Source organism: Pangasianodon hypophthalmus, chromosome 9 (genome assembly GCF_027358585.1).
Source record: "Pangasianodon hypophthalmus isolate fPanHyp1 chromosome 9, fPanHyp1.pri, whole genome shotgun sequence".
NCBI classification, from domain to species: domain Eukaryota; kingdom Metazoa; phylum Chordata; class Actinopteri; order Siluriformes; family Pangasiidae; genus Pangasianodon; species Pangasianodon hypophthalmus.
Window position 1 is genome coordinate 8,776,276 of NC_069718.1, and position 19,319 is coordinate 8,795,594.

Sequence of the window (19,319 nt, forward strand, 5' to 3'; positions counted from 1 at the left end):
TAGCAGTCATTAGGAGATCTTGTGTGCAGTGTCTGTGTTTAACGATTGCTGCTATTTTGATCTCTGATCAGCTCCACAGGCTTAATGAATCAGATCTCACTCACTCATATCACTGGAGTGTTGTAAGTATCTTGATCAAATCCCTTAGCATTAGGAACTACAGAGTAACTATGAAGCCAATACAGTAATTTACTTTTATTTTGCACAAATGAACAAATGCAGCTCATGTCTATAAACCTGGGCATGTCGCTGAAGACTGTGTCACTTTACAAAATGTCAAGAGTGCTTGATACCAGTGTCAGATATGATACTGTATATACCCTGTTATTCAAGATTTAGATTCAGTATTGAAATTCCTGTTATTTTTGTTTATCCTGAAAGATTGTAGGCTACTAAAGTGTTTTAGATTGGTGTTAAAAAAAAAAAAAAAAAAACTCTCTAAGAAGAAACCCAGGCAGTTGGGTAGATATATATTGTGTAAACATATATTGTATGCATATACACACACACACACACACACACACACACACACACACGCACACATACATATATATATATATATATATATATATATATATATATATATATATATATATATATATATATATAGTTTTTATGTACAATTATTAATACTTATTTGAAGATCACAGGTACAAAAAACTATATTGTGCACATTCATGCAAATTTCGTGTAATCATGTTTCTCTCAGTTTGAATTAAAATATAATCTATGATCAAATCATTATTTGCCATTGTAGGCAAGGCTACATACACTTTATGCAGAAAACTGTGTCTGTGATTATGTGGAAAGACACTTTTAGAGTTATGGAATGAGAAAAGAAGAGATCTTTTGTACAGATTTTGTATTGTTATGACTGGACTTCCTTCAGGAAATGGAAGACTATGGCAAAATAAGAAAGGGAAAAAACATCCAATACTTCTGTCAAATATTTATTTTACTTTAAATTGTAATAAAATACAAAAACTTTGGGAATGATTGGTAATTTAGACTATGTTCAAATTACAGAATGGAAAAGGAAGAGGATTTCTCTATAGTTTTTTGCACAACTAACCTGCCATTAAACATACAAGAACACAAACAAATGATAGATCTATAGATAGACAGACAGACAGACAGACAGATAGATAGATAGATAGATAGATATATAGATATATAGATAGATTTTCACATTTCCTTCAACAAATGCAAACGTATGGCATCACATTATAAAATACATAAATAAGGAGAACAAACAAAACAGTCAATTTTATTTTAAACATTTTGTCAAATATTTCTTGTATTTCTACAAGTATTTATTATATTTCTAATTTTGACAGAATGCAAAAGACGGTAAGAATTAGAAATGCAGCCTGTGTTTAGGACAGTCATTACTAATGTCAGACATGTTTTATGCTTATTATAAGGCACACTGAGAAATAGACAATTTAATTCAGTGCTACAGTAAAGATGGGAAAACGGGTCATTGCGTCATTTCAGTAAGGATGGAATGGAAGAAGGTTTCCTGTACAGTTTTTGTATAGCCAATCTTTACACAAACAAACAAACAAATATGGAAAGAATTTCACATTTCCTTCAATAAATGCACAACTATGGCAGCACATTGCAAAGTATATATATATATATATATATATATATATATATATATATATATATATATATATAAAACAAGGCAGCAAAACAAAACAGCAGTCAATCATTTTCCAAATATTTATTATATATTTATTATAAAGATGACGCGCTGAAGAATACACACTATAAGTACATAAGTTTGGTAACAGTTTCCACAAAGGAAGTTACTAAACAGAAAGAGAAGCTAGGGAACCCCCTCCACTCCACTTCCCTTCAGTGTGTGTGTGTGTGTGTGTGTGTGTGTGTATCTTCCACCGGATGGCAGCACGAGGCAGCGCGTGACTGCGCGCGAGCGGCTTGCGTGGGCGTTCCTGCCTCCGCCATCATGCCGGGGTGGTGCAGAAACTCCGCGCCGAGGAAGCCGAGGAAAGCCCGAAGCGAGCGGAAGAAGTAGCCAGGACACCCCGGTACCTTTCAGCATCCGTCTCTCCGTCCGTCCGCGTGCGCGCGCGCGCGCGTGTGTGTGTGTGTGTGCGCGTCCAGTCCTGCGTGATCTCTGCGACAGTGCCGAGCTCGTGCACCTCCCTACCCTCCTTCCTCCTCCTCCTCCTCCTCCTCCGGTGAACGGAGCGGAGCCGCACCGAGTGATGCTGCTGCTGCTGCGGCCCGCGCTGCCCTCCTAAAGCACCACAGCCCCATGAACATGTCCAGCGCAGTCATGGGTCTAAACCCCACCGACAGGGTCATCAAATGTAAGTGCGTGCGCGGGCGCGCGCCCGTTTCAGCCGGATGTTTTTTGTGTCTTCGCGTCTCTTGCGTGTCTCCATCTGTCATTAAATGATCAGCTGCATTTACAGATTGTTGTCTGGGCTGTCTGTGATTGCTCTGCAACAACCATCACACATGCACAAGCTTAACAAAATGACTGATCTGCTGCTACTCCTTCTTCTTATTATTATTAGTAGTAGTAGTAGTAGTAGCATTGGTCTATTATTATATTATCGTGCTATTATTTGGATCAGTGATCTGATGCTCCATGGCCCATTTGTCGTCCGTTTTTGGTGTACCCTGATAGGCTGATAGGCTGATAGGCTGGAGGCTGGAGGCTGGCTAATGAGCTTCAGACCATCTTTCTGCTAGTGGTGAATGCGTGAATTGCCATAGAGAGAGACAGAGCTAGAGAGCGAGAGAGGAAGAAAGAGAGGGAGAAAGAGAGGGAGATCAGCATCATTTCGTTCCAATGAAACCTTTTTCCTTGCCACTCTGACGATGACAGCTGCCAAAGGACGACCTAAAGGTAGAACTGATTTATCTCCTGTGGAATTTCTTTTTATTTTATTTCATTTCATTAAGAGCTCAGAGTACTGCTTCACTGTACGGATCGATCTCAGGCTTTATCTCGTGACCCTCTCGCTTACCCTGAGAGATGCTGTCTGATAGCTGATAGACTGGGAGATGCTCGTGGACTTGTTATAGATGATATCCATCCCAGTCATGCTGTTTAAGTCTAAGTAGCTCAAATAGGCTTCCTAATCATCCCTGCGATGACATTAGCCAACACAACAATGTCATAAAAATAGGCTAAGTACAGTTTTGGGATTCTTACCTGCTTTAGCTAGTTGTGAATGTAAAACTGGATGGATTGTGCTTTGTATTGCTCAGTGTGTGTATGAAATACAGAGCTATAAGGTTTAACAAGCCTTAAGAGTGTTGTAGCAATTGCAAAAAGTGCTTGCTTTTTTCATATTGCCTGCGTTGCCTCGCTGTGATGGAATCAGTATTTAGTAATATTAATATCATTATTATTAAAGAAGACAGTGTGGCATTGGGGAGGCTGTTGGCAGTCAGCGAGCGGCCAGAAGGGAAACGAGAAAGAGAGAGAGAGAGAGAAACAGGAGGGGTTTCATTGGAATCCACTCTAAATGGGCTATCCCTCACCGAGGGACCGTGGCCGACCAAAATAGTGCAGCAGCATATGCTATTCGGCATGAAATAATCATATTATGGCATATGCTAGCTCCAAAATCTTTCTCCAAAAGCATTTTGAATGAAGATCATTAAATGTCACAGTGCATGACGATCCCAATAAAATCTTGGCTGAATTCTATAAGACTGTCTCATAGCTTGTTCTGCATGTCAGCTCATATGCTGAAGATCCTCTAACAACAGACCTGTGATTAAAGAAAATTACTGCAAATCAATCAGCAGATCCGGGCTCGTGGAAAATGGAGTCTCATAAACATTTACATTTTGCCAAATCCTAACGTATTTGTTATACCGTATTTGTAGTTATACCGTTCTCCTATTGCTGACTTTGTAGCAGCGCTCACGCTGCTTTTTTAAAAAAAAAACATATATCATTGTCATTGTTGGCCTTATGTGTGACAGTGTGTATGTTTATGAGCAGTGCTAAGTGTTGACTAGCTAGGGATATTACAAAAGTAGAACAAAACACATTCTATACTGTAACATTAGCAGAAGCAACTAAATACTATCTAGCTTAGTGTACTAGCTAGCTAAATGAATTTGGTGCTTGAACTTACTAATGTTTATGTTCAGGTTGACACTGAGAGGGCAAGATATGAAATTATTTCTTTAATCACATTTTGGTCAAATTTTCTACCTTTGGCTAAGCTGTAATCAGTGCGATTGTATCTATCTCCCTAACTTTGCAAAAGCAATATTGCTCCAGTTGGCAAGCGTTACCTAGCTATTAGGTAGTGATCCTTAGTTTTACAGCTGCTAGCATAATATTTAGGCTAAGCTTACAAAATACCAATTGGGGAAAGTGTTAGCCAACTTAATTAATTGTTAGCCTCAACTGTTGTCAGGTGCACTGATTGTGTTGTGCGGGTTAATTGTCTAGGAGGGGTCCATTTTTTGAAATATGAACGATATAACTCAGTTTGCAGCTCGTGGGGTATGCGTATACAAATGGCAGAAGGCTCTGTCCAATAGAACTAGGTTTTGCTCAGAAAGAAAAAAATGCAGAGGGAACGTTGAGTGCAAGGACAATGTACTTCATTGATCAGCCATTGCTAGTTCATACTGATGGGATTGTGTGGTCACCACATGAACACACCGTTTTTGTGGTATTTACAACATCTGATGCTCAAAAGATAGATTTTTGATAGTTTTGAGTTCATGACTTGTGATGCTGTAATTTTTTAAGGATGGCAGAATTCATGTTAATTCAGTTTGCTAGTGATGCTAAGTGTAATTTTATTGTCATTTGTTTGTTGTATGGAATCTTTTTTTAATTACTTTACCAACATATTTGAGAGAAACCTTTATATTCCTAATGATTTTGTGTCGTTTTCACTGTCACAGATCCTTTACATTGCCTGTATAAAAGACTTGTGAATTCTAGCTAGCTAATTGCTAGCGTCAGTTATTAGCTAGCTTATACATGACATCCATATTTCCCTGTTGCTTAGCAGCACTCTAAAGGGAAACGTAATGGCTTTGTCTTATGAGTTGCTTAAGTATTCACCAATTTCCTCTTTAGTATCGCAGTCGAGCTGGGAGGCTAATATTGCTAACATGAAGTATAAGCTTTATTCACTGCCATATGATTCAAAATACATGTCAAAAGCATTGCGGTGATCTTAGTTTCTTAGTTCTTAGTTGTATTTGATTGGAGTGTTTGGGAAAAAACTTCATTTAGTTTACACAAAGACAGTAAAGAGAGATTAATAAACTGAAAGGACAGGAATGTTATTAGCAGAAGGCTATAATGACGCTATGGCTACGTGATAAATCAAATAATGCTCAGCTTGAGAGGGATGTGTGAAGGCCATTGTCTTAATATTTCTGTGTGTGTTTTTAATGAGTCTCTGGTCTGTGTATAAATGTGTTGCAAAAGTATTTACCCCCCTTGAATTTTTCCACATTTTGTAGTTTTACAACGTGGAACTGAAATGGACTTCATTGGGATTTTTACCATTTGATTTACACAATAACATTTGAAGGTGCAAAATATTTTTTTTGTATTGTGACACAAAGGTTAATTAACAAAAAAGCAGATATTTGCTAGTTACATAAGTATTCACCCTCATTTTCTGGGTCAATACTTTGTAGTACTACCTTTGGCTGCAGTTACAGCTGGGATATATCTCTATCAGCTTTGCACATCTGGATCCTAATATCATATTTTTCCCATTCTACTTGACAAAATTGTTAAGGCTCTGTCAGATTGGATGGAGACTGTTTAGGTCTAACAAACTCTGGGGCCTTTTGCGAACAGGTGTATTTATACTGAGGTCACATGACACTGATGTTTGCACCAGGTTTAATTTAGGGGTTTCACAGTAATGGGAGTGAATACTTATGCAATCACAACTTTTATGCAAACTACAGTGATTCTCCTGCCACTCCCACCTCGTTGTTATGGGCAATTTTGTGTAGATTCATGACATACAATCCCAGTTAAGTCTATTTCAGTTCTAGGTTGTTAAACTTCAAAAACTGGAAAAGTTCAAGGGGGTGTAAGGCACTGTATTTGGACCTATAATCTTTGCAGTGCTTTTTCAGAAATACCGTCTTCTTATTTGGTGATGCCAAAGGCATTAATCTGAATTGAATTTAGATTTAGGGAGAGAGAGAGAGGCAGAGAATGTTTACTGCCATTGTCTCTTGACCACACATCATTTAGACCCTCTATTCCCACAGAAAGGCCTGCACTGCCACCTGAACCGGCTCTGTAATGTCGAGATATGAAAAATGGTGAAAAATGACATGATACATTTCAGAGAGATGACGTGAGGAAACGAATAAGACAATGCGAGAAAAGAGAAGAGGATGAGAAGTGGAACAGACAGGGAATTAGACTCAAGACAGTGGATGGATGAGGCTATGCGCAAACATGGCTAGTTCACAGTGACCAGAAACAATGAGATAACTCCATTTTTTTTTTTTTACTAAAACTAGAACATTCCTGAAGTTTATTTTTCCAACATGAAACTTTGTGTGCTTGTCTCAGCTTCTCTAGTCATGTGACATAAAACAGAATCCGAGGAAACAATGTTTATTAATTAATATTGATTGAGGTCATGTTGGCCTGACTGTTTCTAAATTAAGACCAAATTTTAGTGTCATATTCCCTCCATCTCTTATTCACGTTTTTCCCACCTGCCCTAAACATAGGCATTTTGGTGCTTGATTACCATAAATATTGTTTCAACTGCTAATAATTGAGATATTGGGTAGTTTAAAGTAAATTGAAGTTGTGTGGCTCTACAGTCAAAACTGTGATATCTGTTATTAAGTAGTACGACTTGACTGATTTATCAGTGGGGCAATAAAACCAACTGATATATCGACTGAGAGAAAAGTTCCCCCAACTTTTCAGTATAATGGAAACTGTCCTGAATACTCCCTCTTGTCGTACTGAGAATCACAATGTGCTGTTTTTTTAGTTTTCCATGAGCTTTTAATATTGCTTTAGTTTTGGTGTTTGGTTTGCTATCTATAATTTTACGTCTATGCAAACACTGCACCAGTGTCCTCTTTGGCCATGTGTATGTTTAGATATTGTAGTGAACCATATGACTTACATCCCCTGTCATCATTTATTACACTATTTATTACACAAACTATTTATTACAAAATGTCCACCAAGCATAAAACCTTTTTTTGCGATATTTAGGTGGTTGTTTTTCTGTTTTCAACTTGCAATTTTTAAATTTTTATAAAAGAGCTGGATGAAAAACCCTATAGTAAACACAAAACCAAAACAAATCAACACTGTTAGTCCTTTTCTTAAAGTTATAAGTACTTACTCTTTAGAGAAATTATATCAGTAAAATCATAAGGCTAAAACTTTCATATTGACTTTTGGTCCATAACAGCTGATATTATTGGGTTTCAGGACCTCAAACCTGGTAACATATTCATATCAGTCATGTCTTGGTGAGTAGTGAACAGAACAGCTTCACATGCTTCGCAAAAATGGTGAATGAGAGAACAGTAATGTCTGAAAGCTGTCCTTACAGAAGCAGACGACCTTGCAGGCCTCATGGACTGAAAGTAGTCGTGTCACCAGAGGATGTCACATACCTCCGTAGTGCAATGGTTTGCCAGTGGCCAGTGGATGACGCAATGACAGGCAGTATATTTCTGTATAGAGACATCATTAGTGTTAAGTGAAGCTTAGCATGGATTCTAACAGTGTAATTGAGCACTGGTGTGTTTAGTATGTACTTATAACTGTAACGCTGGAGCAGGTTTAAGGATTATTTTTATGAAGAGAGCTGGGTTGGTATTGTAACACCAGCACTTTGGGATGAGGTTGATGATGCAGGTGTGTGTGTATAATATATATATATATATATATATATATATATATATATATATATATATATATATATATATATATATATGTATATATATATGTATATATATATATGTATGTGGAGAGAGAGAGAGAGAGATTTATTTATACACATATACACACACAGATATACAAATGCAGTATATTCTCACACTGTTGTGGTGATCCCAGTTTGCAAAAAGATGTACAGTGTGGTCAAGAATACAGATCAAGCCTGCCTAAATTCTGACAGTATTATTTATATTGTGAAGATGAATTTTAGCTATTCCTTTAAGGATCTGTGCTAGTAGAGGAAAAGTAATAAGTTACAACCCCTGAGCTACCACAGAGCAACTTTGGTGGCCCTAGGCCTCTACTCATCTCTGTGATTGGATTGGCTTCTGCCTCACCTGTAAGCTGCTTGGGATAAAAATGAATAAATGTAAAACCTTGCATCTAGTCCTAGAGCTCCTGTGTCTATGAGTCTACGAATTGTGTTTGGCAGGTCGACAACAGTGTGACACTTCAATCATGGCTATTATTGCTCAGAATACTCTGGAAATAATTAGGCCAGGGAACTCGTGTGTCTCGAAGCAGCTGTCAAAAAGGATAAGAGCAGCAGCTTTATTCCAGTTTGTTGCATTATGATAGACACTTTAAAAAGAGTAAGACTGCAAATTTGTAGGAATTTGCAGATCAACTCATATGACACATTGGGAACAGCTTTTTATGAATTAATTTGTATGAAATCCAATAAAATCGCTCACAATCTAATAAAATCACTCTCATCCTTCAAATTCGTTGTGAAATCCAACAAGCCTTAAAACATTTTAAAATAAAATCACTCTCATCCTTCAAATTCCTTGTGAAATCCAACAAGTCTTAAAATGTTTTATGCATTTTTTTTTAGATTTTAGCAAATTTAAACAGTGTGCCACTGCTGGAAGTGGCTAGATACTGACTGACTGATCTGTTTATAAGTTATGAGTTGTCCACTCTGATACAGAATCAAATCCAACACCTCAGATGCTAGAGCTATGAATTCCACATCGTGTCACCAGTCATAAAGTCAGAATTGTATTGCAAGCCTTTGAGTTGAGCCGCAAGTTATAAATATGGAAGTCCAAGTTGAGTTGCAAGTCAAAAGCCTTTACAGAGTAAACATGCAAGTCATAAGTATTAAAGTCAGAGTGGATTTACGTGTGATAGGCTTTAGCATTCTAGCCATGAGACTTTCTAAGTTAGAAGTCGGAATCATATTGAGAATCATATGATTTGAAGTCATAGTTGAGTTGCAAGTCATAATCTTTGAAGCCTCATTTGAGTTGCAAGTCATATGCATTGAAGCCAGAGCTGAGTGTCAGGGACTGAGTCACAGGCCTTGAGTTCAGTTGCGTTGTGAGTCATATCCTTTGGAATCCAAGTCAAGTTGCAAGCAATAAGCTTTAAAATCTCATTTGAGTTTTGACTCCTAGACTTTGAAGTCTGATTTGAGTTAAGTCATAAGCATTGAAGTCAGAGTTGAGAGTCATAGGCTCTGATGTCTGAACTGGGTTGAGTCATAAAGCTTTGAAGTCAGAGTGGATTTTCAAGTCATAAGTTTTGAAGTCTTGAGTTGAGCTATGAGATATAAGCTTTGAAGTCTGAGCCAGGCTGTGAGTCATGAGCTTTAAAGCCTGATTTGAGTTGCAAGTCATGTACACTGAGGTCAGTATTAAGTGTCATAAATTTTAATGTGTGAGTCAGGTTGAGTCATAAGCTTTGGAGTGAGCCTTTAGTTACGAGCCATAAGCTTTGAAGTCAGAGTCAAGCTACCAGCAGTAAGCTTTGAAATCTCAGTCGAGTTTTAACCCATAGATGTTGAGAGCCATAAACTTTGAGTCATAAGAGGGTTTCGAGTCATAAGTTTTGAAGTCTTTGAAGTCAGAAGTCAGAATCGAGTTTCAAGTTTGACTGGTCATAGGTTTTGAAGTCCAAGTCAAATCAGTTGTCGCTATGCAGTGGGTCTATTTTTGTTTTCTAGAGAAAACATCGTGAGTGTAAATATTTGACTTTTAATTGGTACTGGTGAACTCTAAATAACCAGACGCATGCAAAATGCCCATTTTGCACAACATAAGCGTTCATAAAATGTGAAAATCTAGTTCAATCTGTAAGGTGGATAGGAAAGAAAGGACGAGAGAACGGAGAGGAGAGGAAGGCTAATTTTAGCCCCTTTAACACACATAGTGTAGCTATGAGTTTGAAGAGAACGGAGTGGGACAGAGCTTTGGCCTAATGAGGCCACGCTAAAGCGGGAAGTTACTCCAGTCCAACATAGCTCTCCAATTTTCCAGCGTTCTCCTCTAGCATTCTGTCTTCCAGGCCTAACTGCTGTCTTCATTGTTGCTGTCAGTCATCCCAGCTCTCTGTGTTTACTGGCTCATTTTGCGCTCTGTTTCTCAGCATGCCCCACCTGCCAGCCTGGCTTTGGATATGTATGTGTGTGTATGTGTGTAAGAGTGCAGATGGCTGTACATGTGTGTGGCATGCATTAATTGCATGACTTCAAATAGCCCTTTAAAAAAATCCTAAATCAAAGGTGTGTGGAGCATGGTTAGCTTCTCTCGATCTGGGTCGGAGTGTGACACATCAACATGCACGTACTCTCTCTCACGCGTCCTGTCAGTGTCTCTCTAGCTCCCTATCTCCTTATTCTTCCAACTCCCTTTTCCTTAACCCACATCCTATCCTTCTTTTGGTCTAGCAAAAACAAAGCAGAGGAGACAAGGACAAGCCACAGTGTTGCACTACATGTAATATTTTAAATGCTGACCTGGTCATGTTCTAGGTGTTTCTGTGCGTTGTAACACAGGTTCGAGATTGTTCTGGTGGAAAAGCGGAGTTGTTGTCCGATGATCTTTTGGTTCCAGTTCAGCAATCACGTGCTATATTGTAACAGGGAGACTTTCCCCAGAGTCGATCTCTCTCCATCCTCTCTCAGATCTTCTGTCCTAGTTTTCCTCTTGCTTGCTCTGTGCTACACACACACATACACCACACATACACACACACCACCCAAAACTTGTTTTAAAATACCATTTTTCTTCTATATTAAATAATACATTCCTTGATATGGCAGTTCCATAAAAATGTCATTAAACAACAGTAAAAGGCACGGAAACTTTTCCACAATTTCTGACATCAAGAAAGCCAGATTGTATGAGTATGCAAATTTAAAAACACCCCCAACCCTGTACACTCCACACTCTTCCCCTATAAACCAGTGTAATAACAAGATATTTGCATACTGGAACCTGATTGGTTCTTACATATTATGATGCAATAACACTTATCAGTCATGTGCTCAATACTAGCTTGTCCTATATCATTCTGCTTTAATATTTTATAAGGTTGGGTTGAGATTTGGATGCCTACCCTTTATTCCAACTTCTCCTTTTATTTAAATATTTTTAAAACACAGTTTTGCACCCACCATGTAGGCTCATGTGCAAAGCTCACATGCGTAATATACACAAAGGCTCTGATTAGATACAAAAATTACATGACTTTTCTATTTACCAGACAATCCTACTCAGACTGCCAAGTGAGCAGATGGCCCAAAGTGGAAAAAATGTCAAGAAAAATTGTCAGTTGTCAAGCTAAAAATTCTCTTTGTAAGATCCGAATTAGTGTTGAACACATCAAAGTCAAGTGTTATTGTGTCATAATGTGTAAGAGCCAGTCAGGTCCCAATATGCAAATGCAGGCCTTGCAAAAGTACAGAAGGGTTTATTAGATATACCCTGGAAAGATCTGAAAATGCCTTTGGTTCTTTGGCTTGATCCTTTGGAGGAACACCAGGGTTCTTTTTAGAATCCTATAATACAATGTTTCCATCCCCTAGGATAGGAAGCTAACAACTTTTAACTGTCTAAAGAACAATCGAAGACATATTTTTGGGTTGTGGGGGGCATATCTAATGCTGCCTTCAAGTCGTCCTTGAAAGCTCGTACAGGTTTGGAGGTGGTAATTATGATGTTGAAATGGTTTTGGTTGGAAAAAATCGACGGGCTAGAAAACTATTTTGTTTTTGTTCCCTTTTTTGGTATTATCAAAAACAAGGAGTTTCTTTTTGCCTTATTGAATGGAAATAAAGAAGTGAACATGAAGTGTAAAATTCCCATCTGCTGTAGGTGTCACATTTACATTGACAGAGCCATCATGACTTTTTGTTACTGACACACCCCCAACTTGGAAAGTAGGGGCTCATAGAAAATTACGACATTGTGGTGATGTTCACGCACATTCACCTCGTAATTACGATATTTCCAGCAGACTTTGAAGGTAGCATAATTCACATGTCTACAGAATCTGGATTTTTACAGTGGGAAATATAAAGACACTTTTGTGCCTTTTTTGTGAAACTGCTGCATAAAGCAATTTATTATTGTTAATATAGAAAACACATTTAATACTAATATTTCATACACATTGCATGACTTTAAGACTTTAAGACTGCTGTGCTGTGTGCTTAAGTTGGATTCAGGCTCATTTGTAAGTTGCAATGATGGAAAGTTTCACTGTTTAGAGACAAGTTTGAGCAAACTTCAAGAATGCATCGGCTAAATGTAGTGGAAAGGAAATGATCACACCGGGAGATGGCAGATTTGAATCTATGAATGCCATCAATGAATTTGTAGATATTATTTATCTCGGCAGTATTGGACCATGAAAAGAAAAACTACAGAAGCCATGCAGAGAGCTAAAGACATTTTTCAAGTTTGACTGGTTAAAGCCAGATCCTTTTGAACTTGTAAAGAACATCCACTTTCCAAGAGTTTACTACAGAGAGAAAGAGAGAGAGAGAGTGGCGAAATGAGTCATTTCAGTGAATAGTGATTTCCCTGTTGTGTGCTTACTTCAGCACTGCAAGCTACTCCATTTTAACGATGGCGCAAAAGCGGTTTCCATGTAGTGAAAGTATTTTTGTTTCCTGGGTTGAGATTTAATTGCTGAGTTCAACTGCTATAAGTGCAGGCGTTCTGTATATTTGTCATATCATAAAAAAAAAAAAAAAAACAACAAAAAAACACACAAGGCAGCTGCAGTGAGCCGACTCTGCTGTTTCTGCTGACTCATGGTATTTCCATTTGTTAAGTGGTCCAGCAGAAGAGAGTAGAATCAGAGGCTGAGATGCTCCAATGGACTCGCACATTGTCATTTAATAAACTTAATGGATAATGGATTTGAGATCATATTCAAATGCATGGCAAAAATATCTTCCTTGTGTGCAATTGTGTGCAAATGTTAGCATCCCTGTGTTTTCGTAATTGAAAAAAAAAAAGATGCAATACGATTTATTTACCAGTGTTAGAATGTCAAGAAATTAAAAGAGAAATAAAAAACGAAATCCAAAACATGGCAAAATCAATATTAAAAAAAAAGCTTCTCTAGAAGACTGAATATTACAAAAGCTGTTCAGGATAAGAAAGAGGTTGGAGACAGTTATAAAGGCAAAGAATGTGCACACAACGTATAAGTGTACATTTCGATTGCATTTAGAAAGGCAAAAGCAAATGTTTTAACTGTTAATCAGTTTGTTTTCTTCACTATTAATATGGTAAAGTTCACTAATTGACCAGGTTTGTTGAGGGAGCAGCTGTGAAACCTACCACACTAAATGTGTTGAAAGAAAATTAATTTCTTTCTTGCACTCTTCATTTTGTTCTAAGGGTATTCAGTAAGGGTTTTGCAGTATTTATGTTGCTAACAATGTTCTAGAAAATCAGTACACAAAGCCCACAAAGCCTAAGAAAATCAATGGTTTTTGTAATATTTTTATTTAACAGCTAATAGAATAAAATTATTGAATGAAAACGTGTAATACAATTGTTGAAGAATAGATCTTTGATGTCATATCAGCTCCGTAGTACTGTGACTAAAAGCTGCTTTACACTGTAGGATTTTTATCTCAGACAAATATCATTATCGTGGTTTTAGATCACGTAATCCAGCGACCGATGTAGTGGTAGCAAGTGAAAATATGGTCAGATTTATCTAATATTACTTATTACAAGATTATTGTAAATGATATATAAGATTATTCAGCCTGTTTAGATGTTTTTACACATTTCACGCTTTAAATTGTTCTAAATTGCCAATAGAAATTGTCTGTAAGTTCAATAATTATATATTTAGTGTACTGTAATCTTATAATACTAGATAAATTTGACTATATTTGAGACATTTTCACTTGCTAAGATGACATTATTTGCAGTCAGAAATTTTGGACCGAAATCTCAGAATATGAATGTTGTTATATGTCTAAAATTCACCAATATTAGAGTATTGTCACTTTATTGCATCGTAGAGGCATCGTGAGAGAAAGTTAATTGGTGTAAACTGACTGAATGTAACTGCTACAGAATATGAGCAAGATTTTATTGGCATTGTCTCAAAGTTATAAGACCACGGTTATCACATAGTGTAAATCAGCCTCAACAATGAAGTCAGTCTCAGGAAGGAATTTTGTCATGCAATTTATCATAACAGTTAAATGGCTTCAGCTCCATCTGTTAACTTGAGAACTCAATCTAAGCCTGGAATAGTGAAATGGTGAAAAGTTTTGTTTCTGTAGTTCTCCTGCAGTCTGTCTGCACTGTCCTTCAAAATCTTTTAAACTAGTTACAGCCACCTCGGTGAATATCGCCCGCAGCTCGAACAGAGGACATTGAGAGTTGCATAAGGTGCTTGAAGTGCTTGAAATGTGCTTTTTTTCCGAATGTAAGGACTAGAAAAACTGTTTAAAAAAAAAAAAAAGTTTGGTATGGTTTGTTGAGAAGTGTTTTAAAACTGTTCAAAGAAAAAAAATTTTATATGTACCGTGTTGCTGTGGCACAATTTTGAATTGTATTTATGGTCTCTTGTTATATTTTAGAAAAAACACCCAAACATCACCACCACAGATCAGTTGTTGCACCCAAACAGACACACTCGCACTCACACCTGACACCCACTACAGTGTGTCCTCATTTATATTACCTGAAACAGTGTAATCACCCAGGCTGAAAGATGAATAAAAAGAGAATAAAAGAGCATCCATCAAGGTTGTTTTACAACCTAAAGATACAGAAGAACTGAAAAGTCCTGGGGTTTCATTATAAAGTATCATTGTGAACCCTGGGACAGTGATATATTTACAACAAGGATAATTATATAAGCACATTTCATATTGTGTTGTGTACCTATTTTATAAATTTAAGGTGAATGTAACACACAGTGAGTAGCAGGACACAAGTGTGTAAACTCAGTAATGCATTTATTCGATTGAATTCAAGAATTTTAGTTAGAGTCCATAGCAGGGCTCAAAATATACATCAAAGTAAAATAATCCATAACCAAGTCAAAACACTAGCAAGAGTCAAAAAAAAAAGAAAAAAGAACAGAGTAACCACAGAAACAGGAAACTAAGCCTCGGCCATAAAATCCATCATCAATTTCCACAGTTGCCACTGCCAGCAAGCAGTTCCTGACTACATAGCTGATAATATTAATATGCTCTCCTGTACTCTCTTTAAACCTGAAATGGTGGAAATGCTGTCTTTTTTAGGCTGTCCTGGAGGATTAAATCATTACTTGTTATTTTTTAATGGTAACTCACGAGCAGGGAAGACTCGTCGCACAGAATATCGCACAAGCCGAAGCTAGTATTACATAAAATGCAAATAGTGCAACAAAATATAATTTCAGTAGTAGATAATGACACAGTACACACATTAACTACACAGAACAACAGGAAAACGCTGACTGTTACTGTGACTGATAGCCAGTAAATACTGATAAATTGAAGGCAACTTAATGAGCTGACGCAAGCGCACAGAGGATGTGAGTGAACTCAGTCATAGTTTTTAGAGAAAGTGAGCCAGGTGACAGATGAGGAGAGGTGAACGGAAAAGAGGAATCCGAGCATGGCACTGAATATGTGTGGAAAAGAGTTACTAGGACAGCAAGGATGAGACACGCCTCCAAAATGGCTGTCCTAGTGTTTACTCTACTGTCAGGAAATTCACAAGTTTAAATAATAATAATAATAATAATAATAATAATAATAATACTTTAAGCTATACCTGGTATTTTACAGTATTGCTAATGGTAAAATGTGATTATGTAGATTATCAATGTTATTTGCATGAAGTATATGAGTATGTCCACCTTGTAGCTCCAGTCCAAATCTAAAAGAAATCTGGATACCAATCCTGACTGGACTCATCTACTATATTTTAAAATTGGATACACATTGACAGTTGAGAATGACAGCATGAGAATTCAGTTTGGTTTGCAGATAGCAATTTGGCCAACAGCTGGTTAAAGAGCAAGTCATCCAAAACTCTGATAGATGTTTTTAATGAATTATCTGCATATGAAGCTGAAATCAGCAGTGGTGTAGCACGGAGTGTGTGAAGGAGTCAGGAGTCTCATAATGTAGTGAAGGAGGAGTAAACCAGCAATGGTTCTTACAAGTGTCTCTCAAACCTGTGGAAATGAGATGAGAGCGTTCTCAGGAGGAAATAGAGACAGTAAAAGCAAAATGTGAGAGAAAATGCAAGATGCTGAGAGAGAAGAGGAGTGGGAGAAAGAAGGAGAAGGACAGAGAAGGAGAAGGAAAGAGAGAGAGAGAGAGAGAGAGGGGAAAGCTGTATCACAGCTGTGACCTGGATGAGTCCCTCCCCTCGTATCTCAGGGGTTCAGGAACAAGAGCGAGCCTGTCAGTGCCCTACTTTCCCAAAGTCTAATTCTAGGCCATTATCTGTGCTAGGACTGGTGGGGCTTCAGCATCCACCAGAAAAGTCCTTTCAGTGTGTGTGTGTGTGTGTGTGTGTGTGTGTGTGTGTGTTTGTGTGTGTTTGTGTGTGTGTGTGGGGGGGCGGGGTTGTGAAGGTTGGGTTGTGTGTGTGAGAAGGGAAAGTGGGGTTGCCGGCACGGTTTGTGATTGCTTAAACACTCAGGTCAAGGTTAGAAAGAGAGTGAGTTAGAGAGAAGATTTGGTGTGTGTGTGTGGGTGTGTGTGTGTGTGTGTATGTGTGTGGGGTGAAGGCTGGGTTGTGTGTGTGAGAAGGGAATGTGGGGTTGCCGGCACTGTTTGTGATTGCTTAAACACTCAGGTCAAGGTTAGAAAGAGAGTGAGTCAGAGAGAAGGTTTGGTGTGGGTCTGTGTGTGTGTGTGTGTGTGTATGTGTGTGTGTGTACATACATGCATGAGTTGTGATCAAATTCTAACTTGTTAACACTACAAAGACAAAGTATATTTTGAGAGACTACACTTATACACTTCCTCATTGGCTGTTACTGAATGTAGCTTCCTGAAGTGGTTCTGCTTGGAATCTTTTCTGAAACTGAACCCTCTGTTGTAGGACAAACTGAAGGGCAGTGGTTTTCAAACTGGAGTCAGGGTTCCCCCAGGGGTCCGTGAAGCATATCCAGGGGGTCCGTGATTCTTTTTTTAATTTAGGTACAGTGACGGAAATCACAACCCACCCTTAACAAATGATTATATTTATAATTAAAATTATTGAGTTTGTATAGTTATTAGCCTGTTTTCCTGGTGACTGTATTTAATACAAACCCCAATAACACAAAAACAAGAAGACTGATAAATAGTGTCAACTTGTCAGCTCTAATAAATATTTCATATAGTTCATGAATTAAATCTGGAGTATCTGGACTAATTCCCTGCTGTAGATATAATCTTTTCTGTTCTAAAAGGTGTACCTCAGGGTTCTGTACTGAGTCCGTTTTTAGTTGCTCTGTACATGCTACACTGGGGTATTAAGAGTGGTAATTTAATACACTTTATCTTTATCACCCTCATTATCCTTTGTGTGTGTGTGTGTGTGTGTGTGTGTGTGTGAGAGAGAATGTAACTGCTCCTCATACACACAGAGCCTTGATGTCCTGACCTCATGCTCTTGCTGTCTGTCCTTGTCTGACCCATTCCTTCAAACACAAACACACACAAAGACACACACAAACAAACACACACACACATACACACACACACACACACACACACAGTCATCTGAGGGTTGTGCGATGAAGACGTTAAAGGATGTGACAAGGGGAAAGGGCATGCTGAAGAAATGGAAGTTGGCAGAAGGGGTGTGTTTGTCCAGTGTGTGTGTGTGTGTGTGAGAGAGGGAGAGAGAGAGATGCTGGGCTTCACAAGATGGCTAACACAACACAAACTCACACAACAGGATCAGATATCAACTCTGTTTTGACCATTTTGCCATCTACTGTGGTGTATTGGTTGAATATAATGTCGGTATTGGGGCCGGCGCTTTACTGTTTGAATACTCTTCGATTTTATTAATATTTATGTATTTGAAGGGAAAAACCACATTTGAATGTTTAAGAGCTCATGCCTCCTTAAGCTTTTGGCCTTGATATAGGAAAAGAGATATGAATAAATGCATCTTGTTTTATTTTCTTGTTTAAAAAAATAAAGTATAAATTATATAATTACGTATTTTAAAAAATGAACAATGTATGTGTCCTAAACGTCATTTTCCGTATAAGTATTTAACAGTTTCCAACAGGCAGTGTTATACATTGTTATACCCTGTGTAGTGAGCATATATATCACACATCTCGATGATAGTAAACTTGCAAATGCTACTGGGATTGAAAAGGCATTTCTTTTTGGCAGAGGACAAGAAAGTACAATGTTAAATGATTTCAATATGGCAGAATGATACTTGTTAAGACAGTGTTTTTGTGTTTACAAATTGCAAGATTCATGAACAGTGAACAGTGAGTCATGTTACCATAAATACAAAGATAAATACTATAGATGTGCCTTTGACCATCCTTAAAAAGGAAAAAGAAAAAGAAAGAGAGAGAGGAAAACAAGCACTCCATGTTCTTCATAACTGACTATTGATAAACTCATATATCTGAACTTGTAAAGAATCTCCATTCTAAAGAACACTGACCTTTTCATACAATATCTCAGAGTTCAGGAGGCAGATGCTCTATGAATTGTCTCTAAATATTCATAAATGAGACTTTATTGACCCTGAGCCCTGCAGGTAGTTGTTCATGAAGAAATACCTGTAATATTTCCTTCTATACTTTTGCATTTGAATAATGGCAGCCATTGTACATCGCAGTGCACAAAAATGCAAATGCAACTACATGTTTTGCAAATGAATTTGCATTTTGTCTCAAATTATGCAAAACCCCTAATGGAAATAAAGTGCAGAAAATGTTACATGTTACTGGAAGGTTTATGTGTGTGTACATATATATATATATATAGATTGATAGATAGATAGATAGATATCTATTGCATTCAGAAAGTATTCAGACCCCTTTATTTTTTTTCACATTTTGTTACATTGCAGCCTTATGCTAAAATTTTTTTTTTTTCACATCAATC

The 19,319-nt window shown here is 37.6% G+C and overlaps 1 protein-coding gene across 3 annotated transcripts in view; it reads left to right on the plus strand.

The window, feature by feature from the left end:
* Window positions 1-1,923: 1,923 nt before the first annotated feature.
* The window catches only part of ppp3cb (protein phosphatase 3, catalytic subunit, beta isozyme), a 53,728-nt gene continuing 36,332 nt past the window's right edge, over window positions 1,924-19,319 (plus strand). For 2 of the 3 annotated variants that reach the window (XM_026919806.3, XM_026919808.3), the window contains exon 1: window positions 1,924-2,342. In XM_026919806.3, coding sequence (XP_026775607.3) covers window positions 2,288-2,342 — 55 coding nt within the window. In that variant the 5' untranslated portion in view covers window positions 1,924-2,287. Of the gene's footprint in view, window positions 2,343-2,625; window positions 2,888-19,319 lie in introns of those variants that run through there. The other variant, XM_026919807.3, reaches the window with a different exon arrangement.